This window comes from Lycium ferocissimum, unplaced genomic scaffold, assembly GCF_029784015.1.
Source record: "Lycium ferocissimum isolate CSIRO_LF1 unplaced genomic scaffold, AGI_CSIRO_Lferr_CH_V1 ctg12837, whole genome shotgun sequence".
Classification (NCBI taxonomy): Eukaryota; Viridiplantae; Streptophyta; class Magnoliopsida; order Solanales; family Solanaceae; genus Lycium; species Lycium ferocissimum.
The window spans coordinates 1-10,456 of record NW_026714554.1 but is presented as its reverse complement, the minus strand read 5'-3'; the positions used below and the strand labels follow the sequence as shown (position 1 = coordinate 10,456).

Below are 10,456 nucleotides of genomic sequence, written 5' to 3'. Positions count from 1 at the left end.
AATCGCCTTACGTCATTTAAGAGGTGTAATTTGAGCGTATTTGAGCGTATCACTAGTACATCTCAGTCACTTGTACAAGGTCAAATCTTGATTCTGACTGAAGAGAGTGAAAACAAAGAAAACATAACTATATTACTCCTATTCAATATTAACTATGTTGAATCTGACTTGCCTAGTTCAAACAAGATATTCAAGCACAAAAATCACACATCAACTATGTTGGATGCCATACATAAATAATGTTACAAGCATGGCTAAGTGTTAGAAATATAGCGCCGTATGTTAAAGTAATATTTCCAGATATAATTGGCTGTGCATAGGAGAAGAGGCTGAAATATCACCTAGGATGAATGGAGGGAACAACTCCACTGACAAGGTCACTACCAGATACATCAGCTGAAACATAAGGATATTTCATAGCTGAGGCTGAAGATGGAGTGCTGCTATCCTTTTCACTATCAGTGACCAGGGAATCTCTAATTATAGAGTCTGACTCGGGCATCATAAGCCGTATGTTCTCCAGTTCTCGAACCACTTCTGCCATTGATGGCCGAGCTTCTGTCTCTTCTTGGCAACATTTGAGAGCCAGATTTATGAATTTCTCTACACATTCTGAAGGATAAGATCCCATCTGATCATCAACGACATTGAATATCATACCAGAACGATATGCATGGTTGACCTGTAGATATGTAGTACAATATATCCATGAGATCATAGAACAGGGACTGAATCATATCAAATTTAGCAAGTTTCTTTGAATTAGTTATTTTCGGGAAGAGGAAATCATAGCCCGTTTTGAAGGTGGAATTTGAACCAATAACCTTGATCTTATTCCTCAAATCCCCTATGTTTTAACACTTCCAAGATAATGTATACTAGCCTTGTCTGGAGAATACGGAAATGTGTAGATGACAAAGGTATTTAGACAGAACATTTTCTACCCTACTCATGGACAGGGAAGCAATAAGACGGTACCTCCCTAACAATATTCTTGCCATGTGAAATTGGCTGCATTCCAGTGAGCAGCTCAAGGAATACAACACCAAGGCTGTAAACGTCACTCTTGTCTGTCAATTTATGAGTCAGGAAATACTCCGGGTCAAGGTATCCCTGCAGAGAACAGGCATTAGATTTACAAGTTTGTCACTTACTTTCGTCTACAGGATTCTCAAGTATATCAGAAGGTAGGGTGACAAATATAAACATCATATTAGAGAATGGTTTTGGTCAAAATATCTACTTTCTTGAACAATGAATGCTCACCGGAGTGCCCTTAACAACTGTTGATACATGAGCAGGCAGAGTCCCTTCAACATCTGGAACTGGAGCGAGCCGTGAAAGTCCAAAGTCAGCCACCTTCGCAACATATTTAGAGTCAAGCAGTATATTGCTTGCCTTGATATCTCGATGGAATATGGGAGGATCAGCCTCCGTGTGCAAGTAGAGTATGCCCTTAGCTGAACCCAAGGCAACTCTCAATCGCATAGCAAAACTTGGATGTTCTTTACATTTACCTGTCAAATAACAAGTTAATCCATTAAATCTCAGCTGATATGGTGAAAGACTTGATTTCTGCTAGTGCTTTTCCCCCAAAGTAATCCCCTAAGACTAACTAGCAGAAAATTTGATTCGATCAGTTTATCATTTGCATGCTTAAATGTTTCTTTACTTATCAAAATGAAGTGCTAAAAATAAATAGAGGCAAGAATAATGTGAATTATATAGTTATTTACCAGATAGGTAGTCTCTCAGAGTACCATTCGGCATAAATTCGTATACCAGCATCTGCAGGTAAAACACAATATTGACAAAATGTTCAAATTTGGGGATTCAAAAGAAAGAAAGGCATGTGTAGGTAGAAAGAAGATGAAAAAGAAAAACACCTACACTCGGCCAGAGGCGAAATAATATCAGCTATCACAACATTAAAGTAGTCCATCAATTGTTGGAAGAAAAAAAAAGTAGTCCATCAATTATTTGCTAGCTCAAAATCATCTCTTAGATCTGTATCCCTTTGGTAATATTTATGCGTGTGGGTGCATGTGTGTGTAGGATCGGTGTAAGAAAGATCATCTTTTCCTTCCAGCATAAAAAACCAATCTTTTGGTTTCACTAAACTCAGCGTACTGCTCCATTTGATATTTGTTCATGATGATAAGACAATTGAAGTAATAAGGTGTACCTGTTCTCCTTCTTCGCCACAATATCCAAGCAAAGACACAAGGTTTCGGTGATGTAGCCTAGATAGTAGTTCAATTTCTGTAAGAAACTCCTTTTGGCCCTGTAATGATCCCTCTTGAGCTCGTTTAATGGCTACAGCTGTCCCATCAGCTAAAGTACCTCTATAAACTTTTCCATACCCTCCTTGTCCAACAAGGCTGGAGTTGTTAAAATTTTTGGTCGCCAGTGTCAATTCTTCAAAATTGAACTCCTTAACACCATCAATTTTGACAGAGATTCTCGACACTGCAAAATAAGGACGCGGGCTTAGCTTTAGTTTGAGACAGTATACTATAATCTCAACCTTCATGGCATCAGAATTGAGATTGAGGTTAACCTAACTTGCAGGCCTAAAAGCAATATGTGTTATTCAAATGCGAACTAGTTGATTAATATGCAAGATAAGATATGCTAACAAGAGATGATTATGCTGTTGATCAGTAAGCTCATGAACTAGGCCAACTTTCTAGATGAAAGAGAAGATCTTGTTCCCAAGGATATTTACAAATGAAAACTCTAGCTGGATCTAACATCTCATATTTCTTCGCAGAGATGACATGCTTATTATCATACTCTTTGAAATTGCAGTATTTTCAACTGGAGACTCTATCTTCATCGTTCTAAATATAATTTGTCACTGTATCTTCATCATTCTATATAAACATGTTTATATATAATTCAATGTTTATTTCAGTTTCATGATTACTGTATCTTGGTAAAAAGTGTAATCCAAGTGGTAAAGACGTATGAGAATATATAGTCTTCAATGATCCAAAATGTGACAATTGCAGAAAGCAACAGAACATAAAAGGTCCTAAATTAAAATGAAAAAAGAAAGGATGACTTCGAATACCAACTTCAAGATCGGTAACTGTAGTATACTCACATAGGCTCCGTTTTGAACCAGCACGGTGGTGCTTCTTCATACGCAATCTCAATATGACAAGTGATACAAATGCCGATATTGTGACTGAACCAGCAATTACCCCTAGTATGATGCCAGCAAGAGCTCCCTTGCTAATACCAGATGATGAGGGAGGGGGGATGACTGCAAAAGAACAATAAACACGACCTATCACAACGACACAAATATGATATGATATCTATTGTTGTCTTCCATAATTGCAATAAGGATTGGTAAGCCACCAAATTCAGTCTGGCCCAACAATTTTAAGGCATCATAAAAGGAGATCACACCAACAAAAACAGAAGTACAAGAAGAACCAAGAGATATACCAAATTATTTACTCGTCAAAATAAGTTTACGTAGTCAAGTTATATATATCTTTTACTGACAACGGCAAGAGAACAGATTCAATCATGCTAAAGATTATTGAAAGTTCACTTGTAGCAAACTAGTGTCAGTTAAGAGAAAATCATAGAAAACAAAAATCAGATACATATCTGAAGAAAGTAAAGCAATCAAGAGGTGGAGGGATTAATTCCTCTCCAGCGACTACTCCTTGGAACTATGTTTAATTAAAGGAGGCATACATACATTCTCTATAATCTGCAAGCAGGGTGAAATTTAGAAGTTCATAAGGCCCAAAAAGATCATTATCAGGAATCAGCCATCCAGTGAACATGCTCCGGAGTCTTAGGACCTCACTTTTATTGAACAAATGAGAGCTGCTATTATCAACATAGATGGGGAAAATCCTCAAGTACATCCTCACCCGAGGACCAGCTTCCAATGCAAACGTATTAAGGTGTAATTGAGATAGATTTAGCTTAAGACCAAACATGATATACCACTGAAACTTATCCACATATGATCGAAAATCCCGAAATCCAGGACTCTTCAGCCTGTATCCTACAAGCAGAGGTAGAGCACAAAAGCAAGTAGGATATGGCAGGGCATATTCATAGGGTGGAGGACACGCCAAAGGAGGACAATCTGTGTTGTTTGCCAATTGCACGGTACCACCGGCATCTCCATTGTAAGGTCCGCAAAAGTTGATTAAGATAGAATTTGAACACAATGGATTTCCTTCAAGACTAGAAGAAAAATAATATGAGAATGTAAAATGTTCACATTGTATCTTTAAACGAAGAGGAATTATTGAAGATGGTGATTATGACAAAAACAAACCTAACATTGACATTTTGTGGGACAACCAGAGTTCCTGAGATATTCAAAAGCTTATTGTTCCGCAAATCCCTGCAGTATTGCAGCAGATACATCTTAACTACAGTCGTACTGATCACAAAGTATGGAGTTATCAAAAGACTAGACAGATAGGAAAAATTAAAACTTAGGGTAGCAAAAAGGAACATGCTGTTATGGGAACAAATCTTTTGTTTTCATGATAAATTTAGAAGCAAATGTGGATCTCCCCAAATTTCAGTTCTTACATGATAAGTGTCTCTGTTGCGTTGAATGTCCTATTTTGCCAAATTATTGATGGAACAGAACCGCTTAATGAATTGTTTTCTAGTGACCTGAGCAGCAGAATAAAGTAATAAATTAATGATATTTGGAGCGAGCTATTTATGTTGTTGAATGGTAAACGACTAACAAAATTATTTAATAAAAGACCGGTCTCTAGAGTAAAACAAATGATAAAGAGCAGAGGAAATAATGCTCACAATTTCTGCAAATGAGGAAGGCTTGAAAAGTTTGAAGGAATAGTTCCGTTGAGATTGTTGTATGACAGATCACTGCCACAAGCAGAAGTAAGATATTGCTTCAGTAAATAACAGATCAACAGTATCATTTACGGAAGTAGTAGCTAGATAATAATATCTCATTATAAAGCTTACAGAAAAACTGGATCAAGCTCTTACATTGTCGTCATATTGTCACTAAGCTTGTCCGACGGGATGGATCCACTTAGCTGGTTAAGGCTGAGATCTCTGAAATATGAAATTAATTAATTAGAATATTCATGGTTGTAAAAGCAAGTAATGACCAAAAAGGGTATTTAAGTTCGATAATGATCTTAAGTGATGCCGCTGTTAGCCTAAAGCAAAGAACCTGTGTTCCCTCGAGTGATTCCTGATTATTAGCATTTGATTTCTCCATGGAAACAGCATTGTAATGTAAAAAGAGTATAAATGCCCTTATAGTGTGCACAGACATAGAACCTGGGATAATTCTTACATGTAAGTAAGGTTCTGTATGTTGCCCATATTTGGAACCGGTCCCTGTAAGCTACAGTTCCTCAGACTCCTGGAAGAATGGAAAAGAAGAATCACTTCAAATTAATATAAGATCTCAGGAATAGTACTAATTTCAATGCGAGGTTTTCACTACTTTCTTGAAACAAATGAGGTTTTTACTACTTCGAAACAAATGAAGCATGAGAAAGCAAAAATACTCGCTTACAATCAGGAAGATGAAAAAATATAAGCTACTGAAATTGTAAAAATAATCAGTGGTTCCAGAGTATCTGATCTTAAAAGTTTTTAGCTTGATATATGTAAGCTTTACAGGTGAGTAAATTATCTCTTGTCGTATTTGCTTCATGTTACTTGTAACTACTATTTGAGGTTATGATAAATTAATGTTTTCTTCCGCCTCTTTCTTAGTTTTCTCATCCTGTTCTTCAGTCCCCTTTTGTTTTCTTTTGATTGGTAACTTCAGCGTAATTCCACTGGTTGCTTCAAATAATGGCTATTCCTTTGCTGCCGAATAGTAACAAGGTGAACCTCCATTGGAAGAATCTCCAACAGGAAATCACAATCAACTTTGAATCATTGTTCTAATGACAAAATTAACTTGAAATTATAGGTTATATACTGCATTACTTCTATATTTGAAGATAATATGCTTTATCATTCATTTATGCTAGCAATTCTATAATAGCTTAAATAGGAGTTCTAACCATCAAAGATTCTACATGTATATTCGTATACACCCAATGCAGTCTCAGAACCCATAGTAGATATAAAAAAACATGAAAACTAATGTTGATAGAAAAGTGTTTAAACAGTTATGCCTATTCACAAGAAGATTATATAAGAGCTGTGACACAAATCTTTTGATGTTATGGTTCATGCACCCCTGGACGTAAATAATAAGTTCTATCAACACGCCATAAATTCTAATTCAACACAAACAAGAGATTTTAATGGACTTACAGTTTCAACAAACGTGACATATTCCCATATGAATCGGGTATCTGACTTCCTTCAAAGTTGTTATTATCAAGCTGACTACAAAATAAGAGTAAAATCAAATATGAGAAGTGTCTGTTTAGGGAATAAAAGGAAGTTATAGCAGAAAGAACAGATATTGAGACAGTAAAAGAACTTGTCAGAGAGAATAAACAAAAACAGATATGTAAATAGACAGCTCTACAAAGGATTAGTCCATTTTATGAGCTGCATCCCTTTAATGTCAAATCTCCATTAGAACTAACATGTATACAGAACATGACATTTCTTATCTATAGAAAAATCTTATAGGTGAATAGGTGATAACTATGCCCAGAAAGTGATTCAACTTCATACTATTTATTGCTGATCTTTTATTCATTATGAGCGCTAATCTTTTCTACCCGAAATAAACAGTTCTCAACTGGTTCCTTGATAAATAAAGCCTCACTAACAATAACAAGAACTTTTTCATCATTTGCTAGTACCATAAAATCTTTTGATTGGCTGAAAGTCATGAAGGTTCTCTATTGCAGTGTCAGCATACTATTCCAGTGGCAACTCTCAAGATTGTTATTTCTTTATTGACTTTACCAAGTTTTGCTTTAGCAGAGATCGAAAAGCTAAATCTAATATATCCTGTCTTTACACTTCGAACATACTTTAGCAATTTAGTATTTCCATCTGTGTGCATCAAGAATAGTCTTATAGAAAAGTACCGCGGCACCAAAGTTATCACCAATGAAAAGGTATTATCGTATCAGTAATCCAAATAGTATTTTACACATAGCAAAGAAAGATGGCATACAGTATGCGCAAATTTGGAATTTGAGCAAGCTCTGGTGGAAGGTAACCCGATAAGTTGTTATTATCAAGCAGCCTGGAAAATGGAAGAAAAGGGTAATAAGTCCTTTATAATGCAAAACACACCTCTAAATAATATTCATCAAATTAAATAGATAAAAGGCACATGACAATTGCAAGGTAAGGTTGCGTAGAATAGACCCGACGTGGTCAGAACCTTTGTGGACCTCACATATAACGGGAGCTTAGTGCACCAGGCTAGCCTTTTATAAAATTCATCAACACCACACTACATTCTAAGGTTAACAAGTCATCTTTATCTAACCTATCCAAAAAAAGTCATTTCTAATATTCTATGTACAATATTAGTGGTGCAATAATTGATATTAATAAGGCCTTTGCATCATGGTAATCAAGGTTTGATTTTAGCTGAATATTTCTAGCTGATCTTTTTGGTCTCAACTTATGCTGTATTTATCAAATGAATACAGACTTCTTTGGTGATAACACAGAAGCAGTCATTAAGTAAGAGTGAACGGGTGTTTTAATTCCTCAAAAAGAAAGAAAGGACGAGTTGCTTGCAAATAGTAAGAAGAGATAGATATAATCATTTAGTACCCTCCTTTTCCTTGAACAAACAAAGAGTAAGCTATGAGGGACAGAGGCGGTTCCAGGATTTTAATGTTATGGGTTCCACCTTTATGTTCTTAGCAGTGAACCCCTTACACTTCTGAAATTATGCGTTCAGAATCTAATATTTATTGAAAATTTTGTGATTGTTTACATATATATTCATATTCTGTGTTGAAAACGCTGGGTTCAGTTGAACCCAGTAAAAATACTCTCCATCAGCCACTGGTGAGAGACAAAGAAATCCTTTTATTTTTCCTGATAGGAATGGACTCTGTATTTTTTTTTTCCAGGTAAATGTATTTCATTTATAAACATGGCCAAATTGGCCGTATCAAGGAGTATAACAAAAGGTAAAGAATCCAAGACGAAAGGACTCTGTATGTTTTCTTTGAGAATGATGAAAGGACTCTGTATGTATCATTCATATAAGCAACATTTCTAGTTAAGCATTGAGAAACATCTCAATTCACACCACCAGAAGGACTGTGCAGGCACTAAAAACGTCAAAGAATCTTATTGACACTTACAAGTGAAGTAGCTTTGGAAGTTTAGATAGCTCCGGTGGAATTTGTCCACTAATCGAATTGTTATTCATGTGGCTGGACAGAAAAACAAAATCACATTATGGAAAATACATATCAGCAAATAAGAAATGACAAATCTGAAAACTCTTACAAATGTTCTGCTTTGTCCAAATTCGCAATTGATACAGGTAAGGGCCCTGATATGTGATTTTGATCAATTTGTATCCTGTTCAAGTTGGGAAGATAACCAAGCTCTTCAGGCAAAGAACCGGTCAATTTATTTCCATTTAGAAGCCTGAAACCATAAAATAAAAATGAAAAAATATATAGGTAACAACCAAAGAAAATTATTAGGTAGCAAGATGTAATATTTCCTGAATATATATATACGTGGGAATTGTCCCAATCCACAGATATTCGCTCATTCTCCATGGGGAGAACCTCAAGGAAGAGTGAACAACAAAAAAGAGGCCATAATTTCAGTAAAAAGAAGGGAATAGTAAAAAAGAAGTTTAAACTTACAATAGTTCAAGTGTTTTGATATTTCCTATCTCCTTTGGGATTGTCCCGCTAATTGCATTCCACATTACATCCCTTTTAGGAAACAAAAAGTTGCAGAAAAAGTAAGGACGGGAAAAAAATACATTGTAAAGAAACTATTACTGAAAAAAATTTGCAAAGCAGAAACCTCTCAGAAGAGAGGTTGTTAAGTATCCAGACTTACAATATTTTCATGTAAGATAAGCGACCAAGCTCCGGTGACAAATTTCCTGACAGATTCATATCCAGTAATTCCCTGTTAAGAGGAGAAACTCAAGGACTTATCACATTGCAGATTATTGAAACATATAGGTCACGGGTGAAGTTAAAGGGGAGCCTTGGAGCAACGGTAAAGTTGTCTCTGTGTGACCTATAGGTCACGGGTTCGAGCTGTGGAAGCAGCCACTAATGCTTGCATTAGGGTAGGGTGTCTACATCACACCCCTTAGGGTGCGGTCCTTCCACGGACCCTGCTAACGGGGATGCTTTGTCTACCGGGCTGCCCTTTTACTCTTTTAGTCTACTGGAATGTCATCAATCTCCAGAATCATCGTCCATCACTTGTTTCAAGAAACATTGAAATGTTTGTAAACCTCATAACAACCAAAGCATCTCAGGTCAAGAATTAAAACTTCAGACACTAAAATTTATGTGAGACTATCATCTTCCTACGCAGAAAAAGTTTGTAAAATCACAAAGTATCCAAAGTCTGTGCTCCATCTAGACAACCAGGATCCTATAAGGTAAGAGCGCTTCTCAATTATAGTATCTACACTTCGAAGCTTCCTTCCAACTATTGAAAATTAGCTAGTACGCACATCCCATTTATCATATTTTTATTAATTCATTTACAAATGTAGAACTTGTTGGAAATTTTGGAGAGAACGAGAACTCTCAATCTCTCGAATTCTGTTGAAGAGAATTGGAGGAAATGATTCCTTTTTCCTCCACTCAACTTGCTTCCTTAAAACGACTATAGTGCCTAGGAATTAATAGGTATTCTTCTAACATGTACCTAGTCTAGTATTATCATATTTTAATTCGAGACTTTTCTTTTTTCTAGTTCATGAATAAAACTATGCATATATCTTTAGCATTAATTTCTTGTTAAATGAACTAGGTAAATTCATGTACTTGAGATGAATCTAGTTTATTTTTTCAACACCCCCTTTTAAAATTGATTCATCACTCCTAAAAAATGTTTTGGTAAGTCAAGGCATCCACAACTTGATCTTGTTACTTCAAAAACTCAAGCTCATTCTTTCTTAGATCTTCCTCTACCTCGTCCATGTCCACCGCTTCTTTTACGCTAGCAGCACTTTTCATCTTTCTTCTTCAAGAAAACCAATGTTTGCAAAGCTTGTTTAATTGATTCTTGTTACGGATCATTTCATTTTTCTTTAATGACTTGCAAAGGTCAGCAAGCTCATCAAGTCAAATAGATAGTCTCTATGTTGACAATAATCTATTTGTTTTACACCCCTCATAAAAACTTTGATGCAATGATCTATTAATTTAAACCCCCGTGACCTTGTTGAAGTCAAGTCAATTTTATGCCAAAATATGCATCCTAGACAATAGGTGCTTGATGACTTTGGAGTCCATGGTACACCAAGTAGATAACAAGGCCAATT

The 10,456-nt window shown here is 35.9% G+C and overlaps 1 protein-coding gene across 1 annotated transcript; it reads right to left on the bottom strand.

The window, feature by feature from the left end:
• Window positions 1-203: 203 nt before the first annotated feature.
• On the bottom strand, window positions 204-9,954 carry LOC132041998 (probable LRR receptor-like serine/threonine-protein kinase At1g06840). The gene is made up of 18 exons (XM_059432661.1): window positions 9,007-9,954; window positions 8,805-8,876; window positions 8,434-8,577; window positions 8,286-8,357; window positions 7,130-7,201; window positions 6,307-6,381; window positions 5,327-5,395; window positions 5,011-5,079; window positions 4,813-4,884; window positions 4,579-4,665; window positions 4,316-4,384; window positions 3,722-4,221; window positions 3,110-3,271; window positions 2,186-2,469; window positions 1,737-1,788; window positions 1,267-1,517; window positions 979-1,113; window positions 204-682 (listed from the first exon to the last, which is right to left on the bottom strand). The coding sequence occupies exons 1-18, from the start codon at window positions 9,063-9,065 to the stop codon at window positions 338-340; spliced, it is 2,589 nt and encodes an 862-aa protein (XP_059288644.1). The 5' UTR covers window positions 9,066-9,954; the 3' UTR covers window positions 204-337.
• Between the last annotated feature and the right edge of the window lie 502 nt (window positions 9,955-10,456).

Excerpts from the sequence above, each read along its gene's own strand:
- LOC132041998 (XM_059432661.1), bottom strand. The coding sequence starts at position 9,065 with ATGAATCTGTCAGGAAATTTGTCACCGGAGCTTGGTCGCTTATCTTAC. Across the intron at positions 8,358-8,433 it reads TTGGACAAAGCAGAACATTT|CCACATGAATAACAATTCGA; the intron begins GTAAGAGTTTTC and ends TTTTCTGTCCAG. Across the intron at positions 1,518-1,736 it reads TCTGAGAGACTACCTATCTG|GTAAATGTAAAGAACATCCA; the intron begins GTAAATAACTAT and ends GTTATTTGACAG.